We start from the raw sequence: 23,177 nt of genomic DNA, 5'->3' as shown, positions 1-23,177 counted from the left end.
CTAGCACTTCTGGGCAGTTTTCCTTGATGATTTCCTGGAAGATATTGTCCAGACTCTTTTTTCATTGTGCCTTTCTGGCAGGCCAATAATTCTTAAATTTTCTCCCTTGGATCTGTTTTCCAGGTTAATTGTTGCTTCAATTAGATATTTTACATTTTCTTCTATCTTTTCATTCTTTAGATTTTGTTTGCCTGATTCTTGCTGTCTCATAGAGTCATTAGTTTCTACTTGCCCAACTCTAATTTTTATCCAGTTGTTTTCTTCAGTTAACTTTTGGATCTCCCTCTCCATCTGTCCAATTATTCCTTTTAAGGAATTATTTTCTCCAGTTAGTTTTTGAACTTCCTTTTCCATTTGTTCAATTTTCCTTTTAAAAGATATGTTCTTTTCATGGAATTCTTTTTTTATACTTTTAAAATCATTGTCAGCTTCTCTTCTATTTCCTTCTTCAGCTGTTCCAGGAGAGCTTTTTGTGAATGCAAGCAGTTCATAGTCCCTTCTGAAGTTTCAGATGGAAGTACAGTCTCACTATGGACCTCTTTGGTATTTGTGTTTTGGTCTTTGTCCCCATATAAAGATTCTATGGTTTTCACCATTGTTTGGCTTTTTCTTGCTTTTGATGGTGATTGTGTGTCGGGGCTTCTGGTTCTTTCAGTAAAAGCTGCAGAACTTGGTTTTGAGCTGACTGGTATGAAAAAAGCTAGGGGCAGGTGTCTTTTTATCTTTTTGTTTTCTTTTTCCCCTATCGGCTCTGGGGCTAGCTTGTTAAGTGTGGGGGAGGGGTGGTATGGTCAAGGGATATCTCCTCAGCTGAGCTGAGACAAAGGCAAGCTCAGGGGTTGGTGATTCAGCTGCCCTATTGTCTTCCTGTTTCCCCTGGACTGCTGAAGCATGCCTAGATCCTAGTGCGAGTTTCCACCCCTCCTGGGGCTCCTCTCCTAGCACTGAGGCTCACCTGGGTCCTAGTGTGAGTTTTTAGCACCCTGGGGTCCCTCTCCTTTAATTTTGCTTCTACCACAGTAGGAGAAATCCTCCTTAGCTATTTTCCTAGTCTCAGGTGTCATGAGACTATTGGCCCCTTCACTGTACCCACTGATGCAGGATTCTTCTGGGGAAATAGTTTGTGGTTCTTTTGAGGTCATCAAGGAGAGAGGAGAGAGCATTTACTGATCACTCTGCCATCCTGGTTCCTGGAAGTTCAAGTAGGTGACTTACAGACATTTAATCTGTGGGCTGAAAGTCTCAGGAGCTGCTGTGGCTGATATCTGGGGCTTAACAGTTCTCACTTGCTCTTCTGGTCTCTCATCCTGGGCTGCCATTCCACCTGCTGCTGCCTCAGGCCTCACTGGGGCCCTCCTGCTCTGCTCTGCTAGACAAGATGCACTGTGCTCTGTGGGCTTACTACCACAGAACAGATCCTTCCCATCAACCTGTCCTGGGCTGTGAATCTGCCACAGTCTGTCTCCTATTGAATTCTACACCTCCAAAGTTTGGTCAGATTCTCTTCTTAGAGGTATCTGAAGGAGTTTGTTTAAGACCTTAGGTGAATTGTTGCTCTCACTCTGCCATCTTCATTGATTACTTTCATAACCAAAGACTTTACATGTATTTTATGGGCTGTGGAATGAGAACTTCTCGAGGTGTGTCCTTCTGCTCCACCATGCTGGTTCTGCCCCCTAGAGAAGTAATTTGATCTACACATATTTATTTTTAATGATCTGTTTTATATGTTGCTTTCATCCAGCAGAATCTAAGTTCCTTGTAGGAAATGACTGTCTCATTTCTGATGAAATATTTTCTTGGGGACCCTATCCTTCATTTCAGGCATGCTCAGTCAGCATTCCAGGCAAATATTGGAAGCTTGGAGCGGGCTTGCTTCTAGGCATTCATGACAAAGGGATCTTTACCCCTACTTCAGACCATGTGCAATAATAACTGCCTAGTTTCAAAACAACAAATGGAAATTTAGTGGGCCTTCATCCAGCTAAGAGTGACTGAGAGTCTGGTAATTTGAAATAATGAAGAATCTTCTGGTTGACTCCAGAAGGGCTAGAGATGCAAAAGAAGTTGAACTAGAACTGAATATGATTACAAAAAGTTTGAGCGAATGAGTTTGATCTACCTCTTCCCTCTGCGTTGTTGGCTGAGGAAGACTTCATTACATTGCTGGGGGTGGGTGAGGGACACTGGCAAGTCATATTCTCCCACCCAGCCACCAGGTATCCATAATCCTTTCCAATGTTTCTGGGTTTTTTTCATCTCTTTACATAAATTCTTTCCCGATCCTCAGTGAAGAGATATTCAGGGGCAGAATTGACCAGGTTATGATCTTGCTAGATCAGGAAAGCTATCAGAAATCCTTCATTAGTCAGAGTTGGTGGCAGAGACCACAGAAGCTGGCAGTAACAGCATTCAAGCCTGGTGGATGGTCAGTACAGTTGTGGAGTGACCTGCTTGACTTATTTACCAGTGCATCTTCCCATCAGCTGAGACACTCACTCAGCAAGGGGCCAGCTCAGCTGAGAAAATGAGTGGCTCATCCATCTTTTTTTGTGGCAGAAAATAAAGTTTTATTTTATTTAAAAAAAATTATTTAGTGTTTTGCTTTCACCAGTTACAAATAAAGACAATTTTTTAACATTCATTTTTAAATCATTGAGTTCCAAATTCTCTCCCTTCTTCCCTTTCTTCCCTGTTCACATGAGAATGCAAGCAACACAGTATAGGTTATACACGTGTAGTCATGCAAAACATTTCCACATTAGTCATGTTGTGAAAGAAAACATAGACAAAAAAAATTTCAAGAAAAATAAAGAGTGTAAAAAAAGTATGCTTTCTTTTGTATTCAGACGCCATCAGTTCTTTCTTTAGGGACAGATAGCATTTTTCATCACAAGTCCTTCAGAGTTGTCTTGGATCATTGTATTTCTGAGAATAGCTAAGTCATTCATACAACATCATCTCACAATATTGCTGTCACTTTGTATATAGTACATTTCACTTTGCATCAGCTCATGTGAATCTGTCCAGGTTTTTCTGAAAGCATCCTGCTCATCATTTCTTAACACATAATAGTACTCCATCTTAATCACATGCTACCATTTGTTCAGCCTTTCCCCAACTGATGGACATCCCCTCAATTTCCAGTTCTTTGCCAAGAAAATAGCTGCTAATAATGTCTTTGTACATATAGGTCTTTTCCTTTTTTTATCTCTTTGGGGATAGAAACTTAGCAGTGATATTGCTAGGTCAAAAGGTACATATGGTTTTATACCACTTTGGGCACTGTACCAAATTGCTCTACAGAATGGTTGAATCAGTTCATAACTCCACCAATAACCTATTAATGTGTCATTTTCGCCACATCTCTTCCAACATTTATCATTTTCCTTTTATGTCATATTGCCCAATCTGATAAATGTGAGGTACAACCTCAGAACTGTATTTTTTGCATAATTTTCATTTCTCTTCTGATGTTGGTGGGGATTCTGCAAAGAAAGGAAAGAACTCCCAGGACCAAGAGTCACAAAGCATGCTCCATCCCATATGTCCTCTATATATGTGTATAACTCCTTTTGAATTTGAAGCTTGAGCTCACTCTCCCCAGAAACTGTGGTCATATTAGGAGAGAATGTGTTTTGTCATTGTCTCTGTTAATATCACTCTAAGAAAGTTCATTGATGTCAGCTGGTTGATTTATATTGTGAGGGAGAACTTCTGAGTGGGGGCTCCCAAGTGATGGCATTAGAAGCAATCATTCCTCAATGTTACCTCTGAAATCCTGGGAAGAGGAGTCATTAGTTTACCTCTTAGGAGTGAACCTGCTCATACAAATGTGTTGGGAGAGTGAGCTTAGAGTAAGTACCTCACTGTTTTCCTATGTGTGTTGTCCAGCACAATGACAGCACATTCTAAGCACTTAATACCTGCTGAACCAAATGGAATTTGGCGTTCACCAAAGACTCCCATCACGTTCTCCTTTGGATCATTTGCTTACCTAGATAGCTCTTGCCCCCTCTTAGATTGTAGAGTCCATGAAAGCAAGGGCAATGTTTCAGCCATCTTTGTATCTTTCCAAGTGCCTATTTCTGTGCATAGCTGGTGCTCATTAGGTGAAGGGATGAGGATGGTGGAGGGAGAAGGAAATAAGGTAGGCACTGTGCCAAGTGTTTTATGAATAATAAAAGTTTTTTGAATTGAAATGACAGCTCTCCAGTTCTTCCATTCCAGTACTTACCTAGTCTCACTTTCACCTCTGTCCCTAGGCATCCTAGAACCTTTGGCTTTAGATCTAGAAAAGATTTTTGAAATGATTTGATGCAGCCTCCTTAACTTAGAAATCAAAAAGCAGAGATTTGCTTATATATCTCTACCTCCCCCTTCTCATCTACTACTACCAGCACATTCAAGGATTAGCTGAAATCCCACAACTACAATGAAGCCATCCCTATGTGTTCTAGGCCATTGGAATTTGAGCCTTCTCTCACGTTCTACAATAGTCACAGGCTGTGAATGCCTAAAAAGCACCAAGTTCTCTTTGTTTTGTGTGTGTGAGAGAAATGATAGATAGATAGATAGATAGATAGATAGATAGATAGATAGATAGATAGATAGATGATAGATAGATAGATAGATAGATAGATAGATAGATAGATAGAAAGAAGAGACAGAGAGACAGATAGAGAAGCAAAGATAGCTACAGAGAGACAGTGAGAGACAGACACACACACATTCACACATAGACCCAGATATTATGACACCAAAACAGACACACACAGACAGAAAGTGGGATGGAAAGAAACAGACAGAAAGGCAGAGACAGAGACAAAGAGAGAAATAGAGAAAAAAGGGGAGGAGAAAGAGAAGAGACAGAAAGAGTGAGAGAGATTGAGAAAGAGAGAAAAGAGGGAGGCAGAGTTTCAGAGACATAGATAGACAAGAGTGAGACAAAAGAGACAGAGATAGAAAAGTGTAGGGAATGAGAGACAGAGAGCCAGAGGAAGAAGGAGAGAAAGAGAAAAATTGAGAGATTGAAAGAGGTATTGAAAGGGAAAGACTGAGACACAGAGACAGACAGAGAGAAACACAGAGCTTCAGCCTAAAGTCATGGTTCAGGTTAGGGCTATTTGTTCAGAGATTTGTTTTTTCTTCCCTCTCCCCTCTCCTGTGGCGTACTCATTTATAGGAAACACTCACTTAAAGTGCAATGAAAAATAGGTTGTTTTTATGTAGAGATGTAACCCATTATAAATTTGCCTACTTCAAATGAATAAAATGTAAGGGTGACAGATCCCATTTTTCCAGGATGCCATGAAACAGGAAAGGGGAAAGTGTAGAGGGAAGAAATTCCTCTCCTATGAGTGTGACAGCCAATTTTCTCCAGGTAGGTCAATCCTTAGGTGCAAATATGAGCTAGGCAATGATGTGATTGCTCACAATTATATTCAGTTCAAGGTAGCACCATCTCTCCCTTGCTTTCTGCTGTGGGCAGCCAGCCCTGAGGCTGCAATGTTCCCTGAACATTCCCTGAATTCTATGAGTTCAGATCTTCCAATCCCTCCTTCCAAGTGGGGAAAACTACATTTCCCATCAGTCCCTAGCTGATAAGGGGCTACATGCCTGCCTACTGTTTCTAGTTGTTTCCCTCAGGTAAGAGTTCTCTCTCCTTCTGTTATGGTCAAGAATAACTTCTTGGCCTTTACTATAATCTCCCACAAGATTAACAAAGGAGGAAGCATGTAGTAAGGACTCTATAAATACTTTATGAGTGATTCCTTCCACATAAATGTGTACCATCTATACTGGGTAATTATGATAACTCAAATATATGTGGTCCTTTAAGGACTGCAAAGTATTTTCCTTACAATTACCCTGTGAGGGAGTTGAGGGCAAATATTATCATGCCCACTTTATAGCTAAGGAGGAGATCTGTAAGTCTAAGCTTCTGTGTTTGAGAAGAGATTCCAAATCTAAGACTACCCTTTCTCCATCCATGAGGATGATGAGCATTAAGATTAAGTTTGGTTGGTTCTGATTACCTCTGGAAGGTGATGTTAGAGACCTGTTGTAGGTCACAGGCCAGTGTCCCAAGCTCAGTAGGAATGGATGGGCCCTGCCTGGCATGAATGGTGGCACATACCTACAGTCCTTGCTATTAGGGGAGGCCAAAGCTAATGGATGAACTGAGTTCATGAGTTCTCAGGTATGATAGGGATAAAGCCAACTGGATGGACACATTAAGTATAGCAACAATATGGCAAGCCTCTCAGGAGCAGTGAATGGAGAAAAAAGGGATGGGGAAACCTGGTTGCTTACAGATGGGCAAATTGGCGCAGATCAAAAATAGAGTGGATCAAAGGGTGCTGATCAGCAGTGGGGTTGGAATCCTAAGTGCTGGCTGTATTTCTAGCTTGAGTGAGATAGGGAAACTCAGTCTCAAAAAGAAAATTAAAAGAATAGTCCATTCCAGTTCTTTCTACTCATCAGACCACTCTGTTCCGCACTATTACCTTGATGAATGCTACCTTTATGTCCTTATTCCTAAGACTGTAAACCGCAGGGTTGAGCAGGGCAGTGAACACATTGTAGAAAAGTGAGATCTGCTTATCTCTCTCTGGGTTATAGCTGGAAGTGGGCCTCATATAGATGTATATGGCAGGTGCAAAGAACAGAGTGACCACAGTTAGGTGGGAAGCACAAGTGGAAAAGGCCTTATAGCGACTTTGGGTGGACTTGATCTTGAGGATGGCCAAGGTGATGCAGACATAGGAGACTAGGATGAGTGACAGAGGCCCTACTATCATGAGGATGCTCAGGACTAAGTCTACCATCTCTGTAATGTATGTATCCATACAGGCCAGTACCCGGACAGAGGGACTCTCACAGAAGTAGTGGTTGATCATATTAGGACCACAGAAGGGGAGATTCATGGTAAAAAAGGTGTGGACTAGGGAGAAAAAGAAACCAGAGCCACAGGTCCCTACCACCAACCTCACACATACATCCCAGTTGAGGATGAGCATGTAGCGCAGTGGGAAGCAGATGGCTATGTAACGGTCATAAGCCATGACCACAAACAAGATGCACTCACTTATACCCAGAGCACTAAATACATACATTTGCAGCCAGCAACCTTCAAAGGAGATTAACTTAGAACTGGAAAGGAGGTGCACCAACATCTGAGGTATTGTGGTAGTGACATATACTATGTCCAGGAAGGAAAGAATGCTGAGGAAAAAGTACATAGGTGTGTGGAGATGAGAATCTAAGTAGATGAGAATTATGGTGAGTCCATTGCCCAGGACTGAACAGAGGTAGAGAAGGAGAAAGATGATGAAAAGGATCCTATTTGAGGTGAGGTCACTGGTGAAGCCAAGCAGGATAAATTCAGTAACAAAACTGTAGTTTATTGCTGGGGACATTGAGACAGTCAGGACCTGGGAAGGGAAAAAGAGAATATGGTGAAGTCTAGGTAATTTGGGCCCTCTGAACTCCTCAGTTGAAGACCCCATCTTGAATAATCCTTCCCTGAGTGAGGAGGTGGAATCATAACATCATGGAGTTTTGGAGCTTCAGGGATCTTTAAAGATGATCTGTTTCAACCCCTCGTTTTACCCATGAGGCCATCTAAGGCCAAAGAAGGAAGATGGCTTGTTCAAGATTAGATATCAAGTCAGGAGAAGAGAAAGGACAAGGGTTTTGATCTGTCATTTACTTGTTCCCTGGTGCCCCACTGCTTCCAGCGTTGGTGTCCCCTGATTGCTACAGGATCTCAGAGAAGAAGACCTCAGAAAGAATTTTCTATGGCTCCCACCTGAGCAACAGTCTTTTCTAGAGTATCCCCAAGAAGAAGAATCTAGTGATTGCTGAAAGATTGCTACTGATAGTTGTTTCCCTTTTATTTAGCTGTAAGTCAGAGCCACCTTTTCCATATACACAACTGAAATCTACTCCATAACTTTCACCTACTGCCTTGAGTACCTCCCTCTGAGGCCAGGCAAAACAAGCACTTCTTTATCCTTGAAATTATTCCTATCTTACAGATATCTAAGATCACATTTTTTTTTGTCTGTCATACTCCATTTTTGATTTAAAATGACCCTTAATGCCCATCAAGACCTTCCAATCTTTTCCCATATAAACTCTTGCTTGCCATGCTTTGTCCTGTAGAAAGTCTTGTATCATATGTTCAAATGGTTGTTCTGATGTTCAGGAAGTGAGGAGGTTGTGTTATCTGTTTTCCAGACCACCACATTATCTAAAATGTCATGAACAAACAAAATGCTTAAGAACACTTCTTTTTGGGGGGGGGGGGAGATGGAGAGATCCTCCATTTATCTCTTGAAGAATTCCAGGAGATTCTGGCCAATTCTGGAAGAATCTGCAATGAGAAGGTTCAGAGTTAGAAGAGATCATTTAATCCACCATTCTCCTCTCACTATGCACATGAACAAACTGAAACATGGGGAAGTTAACTAATTTGTTGAAGGTCATATAGGTAGTAAATAGTGTAACTTTGATTTAAATCCACTTCTATTTCTACGTCATTAGACTCTTAAAATCAAAGCCACTCATTTAACACTGATTAAAATGTCCCCAATTGATAAATGATCAAAGGGTATGAACAGGCAGTTTTCAGACAAAGAAATTAAAGCTAATTATATTCATATGAAAAAATGTTCTAAATCACTATTGATTAGAGAGATGCAAATTAAAACAACTCTAAGGTATCACATCACACCTATCAGATTGGCTAACATGACAAAACAGGAAGATAATAAATGTTGGAGAAGATGTGGGAGAGTTGGAACTCTAATTCATTATTGGTAGAGCTGTGAGCTGATCCAACTATTCTGGAGAGCAATTTGGAACTATGCCCAAAGGGCTACAAAACTGTGCATACTCTTTGAGCCAGCAATACCACTTCTAGGACTGTATCCTCAAGAGATTATAAAAACAAGAAAGGTTCACACATATACTAAAATATTTATATCAGCTCTCTTTGTGGTAGACAAAAACTGTAAATCAAGGGAATGTCCATCAATTAGGGAATGGCTGAATAAATTGTGGTATATGAATGTAATGGAATACTATTATGCTATAAGAAATGATGAACAGAAAGATTTCAGAGAGTCCTGAAAAGACTTATATGAACTGAGGCTGAGTGAAAGGAGCAGAACCAGGAAAATTTTGTACACAGCAACAACCACAGTGTGTAAGGAATTTTTCTGGTAGACTTAGTGCTTCATTGCAATGCATGAACTTAAAAAATTTCCAATGGACTCGAGTCAAAATGCCTTCCACATCCCAAGAAAGAACTGTGGAATTTGATCACTGAATGAAGCAGACCATCTTCTTTTGTATTATGTTTTGTTTTGTGATTTCTCTCATTCATTTTAATTTTTCCATGCAACATGACTAAGATGAAAATGTATTTAATAAGAATGTATGTGTAGAACCTATAAAAAATTGCATGCTGTCTCTGGGAGGCAGGGGGAATGTGGGAGAGGGAGGGGAAAAAATCTAAGATATATGGAAGTGATTGTAGAACTTTGAAAACAAATAAAATAATTTCATTTTAAAAAAGATTGATTAAAATGGAGTACAGAAAGACCACAGAAATTCATGGAACAGTTTACTGGGGACATAGCTGGTTTTCACTCTGCACAGGCAGATGGAGCCACTCTATGGATGAAATCATTCAGCTCTCTTCTTAAATTTTAAATAATGATAAAAAGCATTTTCTAATGAAAATTTATCTAAGAAATATGAAAATCATTGAAATAAATGTGGATTATTTGATGAAATTGAGAATGTTTAGGCTGCAAACGATGATATTAAGAGGGTACTGGAGAGCTGAATTTTATTAGAAGGATTGTCACAAGGAGAAACAACTCGATTTGTCATTTTGGCCCCAAAGTTTAGCAAGAGACGGGAATGGAAAGAGACAAATGTCAGCCTAAGTTCAGGTAAAGGACTTCTTCTGAAAGAGAAAAGTTCTGTCTCAGGGGGTAAGGATTCCCTCTCATTAGAGATCTTCATACTGAGACTACGAGACTGACTTGTCAAGTATAAAGTAATTCAGATTCCTTCTCAAGAACAGTTTGGACCAGATGGTTGCTGACGTCTTTTTTATTCCTAAAATTCTATGATTCTTGGAGAATAGAATTTGGATAGTTTGGGAGGAGTGAAGAAGGGCATTGTAGACACGCAAAGAACATAGGCAAAGGTTCGGAAGTTGTCAATGTTCCTGACTTTAATAAGGATGGTACACTTCCAGTTGGTCTTGAGTGGATAGTTCCTATAGCAGGATTCTGAAAAACTGAATTCTACATGACTAGGAGGGACTTGACTGGCAGGATGAGGGTTTTAGACTTTTTCCTTTCCTCTGAAGGTTTCTGACTAGATAAGGGATTTGCTCATGATTTTGTCTTTGTTGTACTCTTTAGTCAGTATTTGTAGGACAAATTACACACGAGGGAGACTGAAAGCAAGGAGAACAGTGAGGAGTCCATTGATGAGCCCAGGAGAAAGGCCTAAAGTAGAGTATTTGGGTGGTTGGGTAAAGGGAACAGGATAGAGAGGTTTTACAGATAGAATTAGCAGGACTTCACAAATGACTGGGTGGATTAGACAGAAAAAGGAAGCCCATCAACAACAGCAACAACAAATATTTCTTTGGCGTTTCAGGTTTTGCAGAGTGCTTTACCAACCTTACCCAGCTGGACATAATGTGGGATCTTGAGCCTCGGTGACTGAGAAGAAAGTGGTAGTGTCAATCACAGAAACAGGCAAGTCCAAAAGAGAGGTTCATTGATAGCTTGCATAGGGAGGGAGAGCAGGAGTCCTGTTTTGACTAAATGAGCCTAAATAATGGTCAGGACATAACTACAGGTAGAGAGGTGCAGTGAGAATCTGGAGATACTGAGAAAGGCAATCAGGGGCGTAGATGGAGATTTGAGAATCAAAATCTTAATCATATTTTCCCAGAAGAAGATGAAGTCAGTGAGACAAAGAGTTCCTGGAGAGAAGAGAACAGAGGCTAGGACCTTAGAGTGTGCCTGTATTTATGGAAAAGCTGGAGGAGGAAAAGCTATCAGGGTCAGAGGAAGTACAGTCTGTGAAATAGGAGAACTAGGGAATGGAGGGAAGGAAGGATGAAAAACATGGACCTGGATGACCTTGATTTTTCTGCTTGAAGTAGAAAGGCAAGGGCAATTGTTGACTCCATGTTTGTACAGAAGCACCAAGGGCCCTTCTGAGATGAACGAGGGCTCTTTGTGTTGGAATAAGAGAATGGCCTGCATGATTTTCTCCTACAGTATTTTCAAACAAGGCACTAAGGAAGGCATTAATACAGTTTCCCCAGAAACAAATCTGTCAACTCTCTCACCCCTACTTACAAGGCCATTATTTCCCCTATGAGTGGGGCAGCTAGGTGGTCCAGTGGATAGAGCACCAGTGCAGGAGTCAGGAGGACCTGAGTTCAAATCTCACCTCAGACACTTGACACTCACTAGCTGTGTGAAATTGGGCAAGTCACTTAACCCCAATTGCCTCATCTTGGCTCATCTCCAGTCATTCTGATGAATATCTAGTCACTGGATTCAGATGGCTCTGGAGAAGAATTGAGGCTGGTGACCTCCACAGCCCTCCCTCACTCAAAACAAAGTCAAGAAAGTTATGTCATTATTTCTCTGATGACAGGGTCTTCTTCAGCAGTGAAGGACCAATGCCCAGGGACAGATTGATCAACATTCCTCACACCCGGTTAGAGATCCATCAACTTCTCCACCCACATCATCCTTAACAAATGTGTTAATAATCTTTCCAATCACAGATCCCTTGTTTTTTCCTCCATGCTCAGGCACAGATACATTGACACTTATACCCCAGTCATAGATCCATCAAATCTCCCATCCTCAGTCACAGACTCATTGCTTTCCCTATACCCTGACACAGATATACAAAATTTCCCATTTGAAATCCCTAAGCCATCAACTTCCCTAAAGTCTGGGGGAGAAACAGGAGGAAGCATGTGCCAGGGGTCCAAGCCACCACCACTACCAGAAATATCACATCTCTTCATAAACCAATGGGAGTGAATCAGGACCCTTCTCCTAAGAGCTCCTAAGGAATCACTTCATTCCTCTCCACTCCACACCCCAAGATCCCCAATGTTATTTCCAACCCTACTCCTACAGCCATCCTTCAGAGGAGCAGTCCCTGGAAGGAAATGATTTGACAACTTCCTCTGAAAGTGCTGCAACCTCCACCTCTTTGATAGGTACAGCTACTATTGACCCATAAGAGAAAGTTCTTCTCACTAAATTCCTTAGCACTGCCAAATGGTTCATTATCAGAAATGGATATAGTTTGATCACTGGGAAGAACTCTAAAGAAAATGTATTGCCATCTCTCTTTTGTCCTTTTCAAATACTTTTGTATCCTGTCATAAAAATGTGACTTTTCTGCAAATATGAATTGACTTACTTTTCTATTTGCATCCCCATGCATGGCACAAAGCATGTACTTAATAAATGTGTGGTCATCAATTCACTCATCTAGCCATTCACTTATGCTTAGACATAAATCCATAAAACTCTTATCACTAGTCCCAGAACCATCACTTCCCCACCTTCACTCACAGGTCCATCAACTCCCCCCATACCCTGTAACAGATCCATCCTGAGTCATGGATATACCAACTCCCTTATCCTCAGTCACAGAATCATAATTTCTTCTTCATCTCATCACCAGTCTCATTCTCTTACCTTCGGTCACAGAAAGGCAATAATAGAACACAGCACCTTGGAGAGTGTCCACATTTAGGGAAAAATTAGGGGAGGAAAAACTATCAGGGTAAGAGAAAGTGTGGTCAGAGAGGTAGAAGAAGAAGTAGCATATGAAGGGAAGGAATAACGAAGAACCTTCGTTCCTTCCTTACACCTTCGTTCCTCACTGTGATACGGTGATAAGAGGGTTAGGCATAAAGTCTGATAATCTTATTTTAAATCCTAGTCCAGTTGTTTGCTATCCTGGGTGATCTCAAGCCAGCTACTTAAGCTCTCTTGGCCTCAGTTTACCCTTCTGACAATGAGGTAATAACCTTTGAGGATTTAGATCTCTGACCTTCCAGCTCCAGGAGGTGGAAACGGAAAGTAGGAAGGAAAAGAGGATGAAGATCAGAATGGGACAGAGGGTTTAAAGAGTTCAAGCAAAGGTTCTTAACATTTTTGCATAAAGGACTCATATGGAAGTCTGGTGAAGCCCATAAAACCGTTCTCAAATTCATGCTTTCAAAGGCATAAAATACCCAGTCTTACAAAGTAAAGCGAAAGTTAAGAAAACAATGATATGGATTTTTTACTACATCTAAGTTCGCAGATTCTCTAAGTCTGTCCATGGACTGTGGACCCCAGGTAATGAACTCTTGCTCAAAGAGTTAGGGAATGTAAGGGTGGAAGCAGCAGGAATGACCAGGAAGGAGAAGAAATGTTGAGGGCAAGAGAACAGGATGAATAGAAGGGAGAGAAAAGTGGGAAAGATGTGGGAATGGAGAGGATGGGGGAGATGGGACATGGAGAGCTTTCCTCTCTGTCTTCACATGTCCTCCATTTCCTGACCAAGCTTTTGTCAGCCTCATAATCAGTTTCTCATCTCTACCCCTGAAGTTCTCTAAATGTGCCCACCTTTGGCTCTTTAGCCCCTGCCTTTTTTTCTTTCTCTTCTCCTTTCTCCTTGCTCCTTTTGCCCTGTCCAGATCAGCCCTTCCAGCAGAACCACTGGCTCACCCTTCAGAATCACAACTTCCTTGAAAAAAGGCTTGAGTGAGGGCTAGACCAAGAGTCTAGGTCAGCAGCACAGCCAGTGGATTCCAGGACACTCTAACAGGCCAGCAAGAGAACTCTAGGATCCAGAGTATTCATGGACTTAGTCATCCACCTTTTCTTCCTCTCCAGTACCATTCACTGTCCCCTGCCCTGGCCTCACCAGAGAGAGAAACTCTTTCTGTCAGGGCAGAGAAGGTGTCCAGCTTCTGAGAAAGTGAAATAGTATCTAAGGAGAGGGTCCCCTTGCGCTGCTAGTGACAGAAGTGGCTATGTCCCAAATGGCCAACGACTTAGGATTTTTATGGCCTTGTGTGATAGTCAGATCTCCTCAGAGAAACCAGAGAGAGAAGCACCTGCCTCCTCCAGTTCCTCCAAGGAGGATCTGCCTCCTCCTGTCCTGCCCAATGCCCTGCCCTGGAGATTATCCAGGAATAGGTTTCCTGGGAATTCCTATTATCAGAAGAATTTTATAGAAATGGAGACCTTAGAAGAAGAAAAGAGAAACAGAAGGAGCTTTCTCATTATACCATACTCATTTGGGATATGATCTGGAAGGGGGAGAAAAGATAGGAAGAAACAGGTAAATGTGATTTATTGGAATCTTTATTCATTTTCCTTTAGCTCCGGATGCCTTATTCCAAGTCAGGTAACCTCTGCCTGCCTCAGTTTCTTCATGTGCCAAATGAGGATAATAATAGCACTTATCTCTCAGGGTTGTTATGAGAATCAAAAGAGATCATCTTTTAAAAGTGTTTAAAGTGCTCTGTAAATACTGGCAGTTATTGCACACCCAGAAACCTGCTTTAAAGTCTCCTGGGGGCCAGGAATCCATTATATCCTCCTCCCATTAAAAATGAGTAGTTCATTCAAATGATATAGTATAGAGGACTTTCCAGAGCTGATATGGTAGAGCAGGCAGAAATCACCTGATCTCTCCTTTATTCACCGCTGAACAAGTATAAAATGGTAGACCAAAACGAATTCTGAAATGGCAGAACCAAAAAACATGGGATAGAATAATCTTCTTAGTTCAAGAAACTTGGGAGGTCAGCAGGAGATATCTGTTTCACTCTGGTTAAGGGAAAGCACAGACCAGTTGAGGAACTGTCCAAGCAAACCACTAGCGAACTTTGCCTCAGGAAACCAGTAAGAGGACCTGAGCCCCAGTGTGTCACCAAATGAGTACACCACCATCAGCAGTGGGACCCTCTGCTTGCCTCAGTGCAGCACCAGGTGAATGGGCAGATGCCAGTTCCAGGGCCCCTCATGTGCCTCAGTGCCACACCCAGTTAGCTTCCAGACCTCCATGGCACTGTGAAGCACCACCCACCCCACATGCCAAGCACACCCCTATTTCTGTCCAGCAACAGATGAGCAGTAAGACCTCCCATGACCCCAGTGCAGCACAGGGGTCCCCCACCTGCTTAAGTACAGCACCAGAAAAGAGCCCTGTGCCCTCCAGCTTGCCAACCACCTTTAATCCCACAATACCCTCTCAGTGCAACACCAGGAACTAGGGTACTCTGTGGACCTCAGGGCTGTACCAGTATAGCACCAGGCAAGTAGCCAGGGTCTGCAGCCCCCTGACACAACAGGGAGATGTCTTAACTTGTGTGTGAACTTAATTTAAGTAAGGGAGAGCTGCACAAAGTCATCAGCCTCATTCTCTCTTCTGGAGTCATTAAAATGCAGTGGCAAGACAAAAGTCCAAATGACTGGAGATGGCCCAGGATACAGTGGATGACCTTGGTGTCAATTTCATCTCTGATTTTTATTAGCTTTGTGATTTGGGGCCAGTCACTTAATCTCCCTGGTCTTCTATTTCCCCACCTATAAAAATGAGGGAGTTGGACTCAATGACCTCTTAAGCTCCTTCCAGTTCTAGCTTTTGTAAATTCATTTGTCAAATGTAAAGTGCATTGAGATGATTTTTTTTCACCTTTGAAGTTTGGTAATAGGTTTACTTTTAAAAGCAATGATTTAAAAAATAATAATCATAATATGAAACATTTGGCCATACCTCCCAAATCACATAGGGACCATGTGAGACATGACCTGGCCTGTTGACTCTGTTGATCTGAGGATGAGGCAGAGCCACATTCTACTGCATTGATCTCCCCTGTGCTGGCTAGATATTGACCCAGGAGGTCTGCAAGCTCAAGTCAATGCAAAGAAGAATGAGAAGTGAGTTCCTGAAGGATGGAAATGGTAGAAAAATGCAGACAGAAAGCAGCTGCTGGGGCCACCCAGGACTAAAGATCTTCAAGCTCTTTCCAAATAGCCCTCCTCTCCCATTGTGGAGGGAGCATTTCCTCATTGTTAAGCCTTTGCTTGGCACCCTTCTCCATTTCCCCTTCTCACCTCACCAAGCACCCTCCCCATGGTCCATATCATAGGATAGGGTGACAGCAGAGCACTCTCAGTCTGGTTTCTATGGTGATGTCACTATGATCATAACCTGACATTCATTCAAGCTGACCCCCAGATTACATAGTGGATAGGGCCAATTCACCCTTGTAGCATAGCAAGTCAAGCCTGCTAACCTACTCCAATTTGTGTCTTGGGGGTTGTGGGTCATAGAGCAAATAATTTAATGCTGAAAAGGTGTCCAGACATTTAGTTCAAACTCCCCACCCATCTCACAGATGAGGAAACTGAAGCTAACAGAGGACAAGTGAGTTTACTTAATTTAAATTATTAAAAGCAACCTTGTGACTCACAGGGTCTTGGGACTTCTGACACTGCAATGCTCATGAGAATGAATGAGGGAATGAGTGGATGGATGAAAAAGCCATTTATTAGGCACTTAGCAAATGCCAAGCACTGTGCTTAGCACTAGATACTAAGTAGAAAAGGGAGATAAGAGATTCTTAAGAAGCTTTTTCTCTAGTTATCAGGAAGCATAGGAAAGGAGAGTTAAGCTAAGCTACAGGACAAGTGAAAAGATGAGGAAATCCTACAAGCTGATAATGGATAATCAGATCCAGACATTGGTAGGAGATCTTAGAGGCCTTTATACATCTATACCTCTGTTAAGTGTCATTTTATTAAATTCAGTACATCATTCCCAAACTATCTCATTTAGCATGCCTTCTGGCTTGTTCTGGCAATGGGTCATTAAGTGAGGCTCAGAACTGTGGATTTGGATTCATGTTCACTGCACACAGCATATTTACCTCAAGAAGAGTTGCAAATGGTATCCCAATTTTCAAAAGAGGAAAGAGGACAGAGTCTACAAACCATAGTGAGCTTGACTTCAATTTCTGGGAAAATTCTAAAACGGGTCATTAAAGAGATGGTTAGCAAAATGTATTTAAATTGAAGGGATGCCTATCACTTGGCGAATGGCTGTACAAGTGGTGGTACATGAATCCAATGGAATACTATCCTGACATATGAAATGATGAACAGGCAAACTTCAGAAAAACCTGGAAAGGTTTATATGAACTGATGCTGAGTGAAGAGAGAAGAACCAGGAGAACATCGCACACAGTAACAGCCACAGTCTGCAATGAGAAATTTTGATAGACTTAGCCCTTCTCAGCAATGCAAGGACTTCAAACAATTCCCAAAGACTTATGATGGAAAACGTCATCCACATCCAGAGAAAGAACTGTTAGGGCAGACTATTTTCTTTTTATATTTTGTTTTTTCTTTCTCACGGTTTCTGACATTCGCTATAATTCTATACAATGTGACCAATGTAACATATGTCTAATAGGAATGTGTATGTAGAGTCTGTATCAAATTGCAGGCTATCTGAGGGAGGGAAGGGGCAGGGACAAGATAAAAATAAAACATGGAAGTAAATGTTGAAAACTAAAAGTAAATAAACTTAAAAAGGTATTTATTAGGCTGTTATTGGGTGCAAAGCACCATACTAAGTCTCAGGGATACAAAGAAAGGTAAAAATAAAAAATGCCTCCCTAAACCTGCTTCAAAAAGCATGCATTTTAATGGGATAGATAATATACAAACAAAAATTAGCATGTGATATATGTAAAGTATGCATGGGATTTCCCTACAGTACGTTTTTTCTGCTCGTAGTCTAAGTAATCTCTTCATCCTCAATCATCAACATCGATCTCCCTACCTTCTCTAAATTATTTTTTATTTATTTTGTGTATGTTTATTTTAATGTTCTGTTTTACATGTTGTTTTCATGCAGTAGAATCTAAGTTCTTTGTAGGAAATGACTGCCTCATTTCTGATGAAGTATTGTCATGAAGACCCCATCCTCCATTTCAAGCATATTCAGTCAGCACTCCAGGCAAATATGGGACGCTTGGGGTGGTCTTGCTTCTAGGCATTGTTGATGAAGGGATCCTTATCCCTACTTTAGAATATGTGCAATGTTCTTTCATTTCAATTAGATGGAGAGATCTTTCATATTCACTAATAGGCCCAAGTGACCTGCCTGGGTCACATGGAAGTCTGAGTCACATGGAGCCTGTGGTGGGAGGAGTTTGCTGAGTGGGTGGAACAGGAAGAGGTGGAGCTGGAGCAGAGCTCAGAAAAAATTTAGAGCATTCAGATTTGATAGATGCAGGTCAGCTCCTGGCTGGCTGTGAGTGTGTGAAGGGCATTTTGCTTAAGGGAAGCCTGTTTGTGTTTTGTGTAATGGAGCTGGTTTGTGAGAAGCCTAGCAGGGGGAAGGTTTGAGGCTGGTGTTGTTCTCTGCATTTTTATTGTGTATAGATTTTTGTTGCTATGATGGATTTGACTTTTTAGTGTCTGATTAAATGTTTTAGTTCTGTCTTCCATGTGGAGAATCTGTTGTGTTTTGGGATTCAGAATTACACTGCGTTACTCATGGCCACTAATGGAGCTGTAAATGTCATGTTGGTGCTACATATTCATGCCTAGTTTGAAAACAACAAATGGAGATTTATTTAACCTTCTTCTGGCTAAGAGTGACTGAGGGTCTGGTAATCTGAAGTAATGAATAATCTTCTGGTTGACTCCCAGAGGGTTAAAGATGCAAAAGAAGTTGAACTAGAACTGAATATGATTACAAAAAGTTTGAGGCAGTGAGTTTGATCAAACCATTCTCTCTGGGTTTTTAACTGAGGAAGTCTTCATTGCATTGCTGGGGGTGGGGGAGGGACAGTGGCAAGTCATATTCTCCCACTCAGCCACCAGGTGTCCATAATCCCTACCTATGTTTCTGGGTTTTTTATCTCTTTATAATACGTCTTTCCTGATCTTCAGTGAATATATATTCAAGGGCACAATTGACCAGGTTATAGTCTTGTCAGGTCAGGAAAGCTATCAGAGATCCTTCATTAGCCAGAGACTACAGGACCACAGAAGCTGGCAATTAGCAGTCAAGCCTGGTGGAGGGTCAGTACAGTTGTGGAGTGACCTGCTTGACTGATTTAACAGGGAATCTTTCCATCAGCTGACACACTCACCCAGCAAGGAGCAATGCCAACTAAGCAATTGAGTGATTCATCCATCTTTTGTTTTCATGCCAGAAAATAAAGTTGTCTTATTTTTAAAAAATTTATTTAGTATTTTACTTTACCTACCTATATGTAAAGACAATTTTTAACATTCATTTTTAAAACTTTGAGTCCCAAATAACCTCTCTTCCTCTCTTACCTCCCCAACTCCATGAGAAGGCAAGTACTTCAGCATAGTTTACACATGTATAGTCATACAAAACATTTCCACATTAGTCATGTTGTGAAAGAAAACATAGACAAAAAAGAAGTTTGAAGAAAAATAAAGAGTATTTAAAAAAGCATGTTTTCTTCTGCATTCAGACACCATCAGTTCTTTCTCTGGGGACACACAGCATTTTTCATCCTAAGTCCTTCAGAGTTGTCTTGGATTGTTGTATTGCTGAGAATAGCTGAGTCATTCACAGGTGATCATCTTACAATAATACTGTAACTTTATACACAGTACATTTCACTTTGCATCAGCTCATGTAAATCTTCCCAGGTTTTTGTGAGAGCTTCCTGCTCATCATTTGTTAATGCATAATAGTGCTCCATTGTAATCACATGCTACAGTTTGTTCAGTCATCCCCCAATTGATGGGCATCCTCTCAGTTTCCAACATTTTGCCAACAAAACAGCTGCTAATAATATTTTTGTACTCATAGGTCTTTTTCCTTTTTGTTTTTTATCTCTTTGGGGATAGAAACTTAGTAGTGATATTGCTAGGTCAAAGGGTATACATGGTTTTATAGCCCCTTGGGCACAGTTCCAAATTGCACTACAGAATGGTTGAATCACTTCACAGCTCCACCAATAGTGTTTTAGTGTGTCATTTTTCCCACATCCATTCCAACATCTGTCATTTTCTTTTTATGTCTTATTGTCTGATCTGATAAATATGAGGTAAAACCTAAGAACTGTTTTAATTTGCATTCCTCTTGTGAAATTGGTGCAAAATCTGCAGAGAAAGAAAATGACATCAAGGGCCAAGAGTCACAAAGAACACTCAGTCCCCTGTGTCCTCTATATATGTGTCCTCTATATCTCCCTTTGAATTTGAAGCTTGAGCTCACTCTCCCCAGGAACTGTGGTCATATAAGGAGATCATGGGTTCTATCCTTGTCTCTGTTAATATCACTTTAGAAAAACTGATTGATGTCATTGACATTATGAGAAAGAACTTCTGAGTGGGGCTCCCAAGTGATGGTGTTACAAGTAATCATTCCTCATTGGTACCTCTAATATCTTGGGAAAAGGAGTCATTTGTTGCCCTCCTAGGAGCCAACCTGCTTGTGCAAATATGTTGGGAGAGTAAGCTTAGAGGAGATGCCTGACTTTCTTCCTATGTCTGTTGCTCAGAACAGTGACGGGCACACCCTAAGTATTTAATACCTGCTTAACTAAATGGAATTTGTGGCTCACCAAAGACTCCCTTGATGTTCTCCTTTGGATCACCTGCTTGCTTAGCTCTTGCCCCCTCTTAGACTATAAGGTCCATGAAAGTAAGGGCAGTGTTTCAGCCATCTTTCTATCTTTCCCAATGTCTATTTTTGTCTATAGCTGGTGTTCAGTAGGAGAAAGGACAAGGATGGTGAAGAGAGAAGGAAATAAACATTTAGATAGTACCTACTAAATGCGAGATACTGAGTCAAGTGTTTTACAAATAATAAAAGTGTGTTGAATTAAAATAAAAGGTCTCCAGCTCTTCCATTCCAGAACTTACCAAGTCTCACTTTCTCCTCTGTGCCTAGGGATCCTAGAACCTTTGACTTTGGAGCTAGAAAAGATTTTTGAAATGGTCTGGTGCAGCCACCTTAACTTAGAGATGAACGTGTCAGAGAGGAACAGGTACTTCCCCAAAATCACATGGCTAGCAAGAAGCAGAGATTTGCTTATGTTTCTTTTCATTCCCTTTCTCTTCACTTTCTTTTTCATCCAGTACCACAAATACGTTCAAGGATTAGCTAAGATCCCACAAATGGCATGAAGCCATCCCTAGGTGTTCTACGCCACTGGAGTTTGGGCCTTTTCTCACATTCTACAATGGTCACAGAAAATGCTAAAAAGTGCCAGGTTCTCTTTTGTTTTGTTTGTGTGTGAGACAGAAACAGATAGATAGATAGATAGATAGATAGATAGATAGATAGATAGATAGATAGATAGATAGATAGATAGACAGATAGATGGATAAAAAGGGACAGAGAGACAAATAGAGAGGAAGAGACAGATAGAGAGACAGAGACAGACAGACAGAAACAGACAGACTGATGCATAGACCCAGATACTATGACAGACCCCAAAAGACACAGAGAGACAGAGAAAGAGAAACCATGATAGAAAGACAGACAGAAAGGCAGAGAAAGAGACAAAGGGAGAAATAGAGAAAAAGAAAGGGGGAAAGAGAGAAAGGAGAAAGAAAGATTGAGAGAGAATGAGAGAGAAAAGGGGGAGAGAGGGATTTTCAGAGACATGGACAAGAGTGAGACAAAAGAGACAGAGATAGAAATGTGTGAGGAGAGACAGAGACAGACACACAGAGCTTCAATCTAAGGTCATGGTTCCAGTTAGGGGTATTTGTCCAGAGCTTTGTTTTTTCTTTCTTCTCCCCTCTCCTGTGGTATACTCATTTATAGCAAACACTCACTCAAAGTGCAATGAAAAATAACTTGTTTTTATGTAGAGATGAAACACATTATAAATGTACCTACATCAAATAAACAAAATGTAAGGGTGCTAGATCCCATTTTTCCAGGATGCCATGAAACAGGAAAGGAGGAAGTGTAGAGGGGAGTAATTCTTCCCCAGTGAGTGTGACAGTCAATTTTCTCCAGGTAGGTCAGTCCTTAGGTGCTCCAGGTGAGGATCTGTTTGTTCACAATTATATTCAGTTCAAGATAGCAACATCCCTTCCCTGTCTTCCACTGTGGGCATCCAACCCTGAGGCTTCAATGCTCCATGGATTCCATATGTTGAAGTCTTCCAGTCCTTCCTTCCATGTGAGAAAAACTACATTTCCCATCAGTCACTGGCTGACAAGGGGCTACATACTTACTGTTTCTAGTTGTTTCCCTCAAGTAAGAGTTCTTTACCCTTCTGTTGTGGGCAAGAATTACTTCTTGGCCTTCACTATACACTCCCACAAGACTGACACAGGAGGAGGCATGTAGTGAGAGCTCCATAAATACTTTGTGAATATTTCCACATAAATATGTACCATCACTACTGGGTAATTATGATAACTCAGATATATGTGACCCTTTAAGGACTGCACAGTACTTTTCTTACAGCTATACTGCAAGGGAACTAAGGGCAAATATTATTGTCTCCACTTTACAGAAGAGGAGGAGATATGTGAGTTCAAGTTTCTGTGTCTGAGAAGAGATTCCAAATCTAAGACTAGCCTTTCTCCATCCATGAGGATGATGAGGACTAAGATGAAGTCTGGTTTGTTCTGGCCAACTCTGGATGGTAGATGATGCTATAGATTTGTTGTAGGTCACAGGCCAGGGTCCCAAGTCCATTAGAAAGGAATGGGACCTGCCTGGCATGGGTAGTGGCACATATGCACAATCCTTGCTATTAGGGGAGGCTAAAGCTGGTGGATCAACTGAGTTCAGGAGTTCTCAGGTGTGACAAGGATAAAGCCAATATGTACAGCAACAATATGGTGAGCCCCTCAGGAGCAGGTGATGGGATACAAAGGAGATGGGGAAACCAGGCTGCCTACACATGGGTAAATTGGCCCAGATCAAAAATGGAGTAGATCAAAGGGTGCTGATCAGCAGTGGGGTTGGAATCCTAAGTGCTGACTCCACTTCTAGCCTGGGTGAGATAGGTGAGATTTTCTCAAAAAGAAAAACAAAAGGAAAGAATAGTCCATTCCAATACTCACTACTCA

The 23,177-nt window shown here is 41.3% G+C and overlaps 1 protein-coding gene across 1 annotated transcript; it reads right to left on the bottom strand.

The window, feature by feature from the left end:
• Nucleotides 1-6,482: 6,482 nt before the first annotated feature.
• LOC140507493 (olfactory receptor 2D3-like) lies at nt 6,483-7,421 on the bottom strand. The gene has a single exon (XM_072615565.1). The coding sequence runs from the start codon at nt 7,419-7,421 to the stop codon at nt 6,483-6,485; it is 939 nt and encodes a 312-aa protein (XP_072471666.1).
• Nucleotides 7,422-23,177: the final 15,756 nt, after the last annotated feature.

The sequence above is a fragment of the Notamacropus eugenii genome, chromosome 5 (assembly GCF_028372415.1).
Source record: "Notamacropus eugenii isolate mMacEug1 chromosome 5, mMacEug1.pri_v2, whole genome shotgun sequence".
In the NCBI taxonomy this organism is placed as follows: Eukaryota; Metazoa; Chordata; class Mammalia; order Diprotodontia; family Macropodidae; genus Notamacropus; species Notamacropus eugenii.
This window is presented reverse-complemented; position numbering and strand designations above follow the sequence as displayed.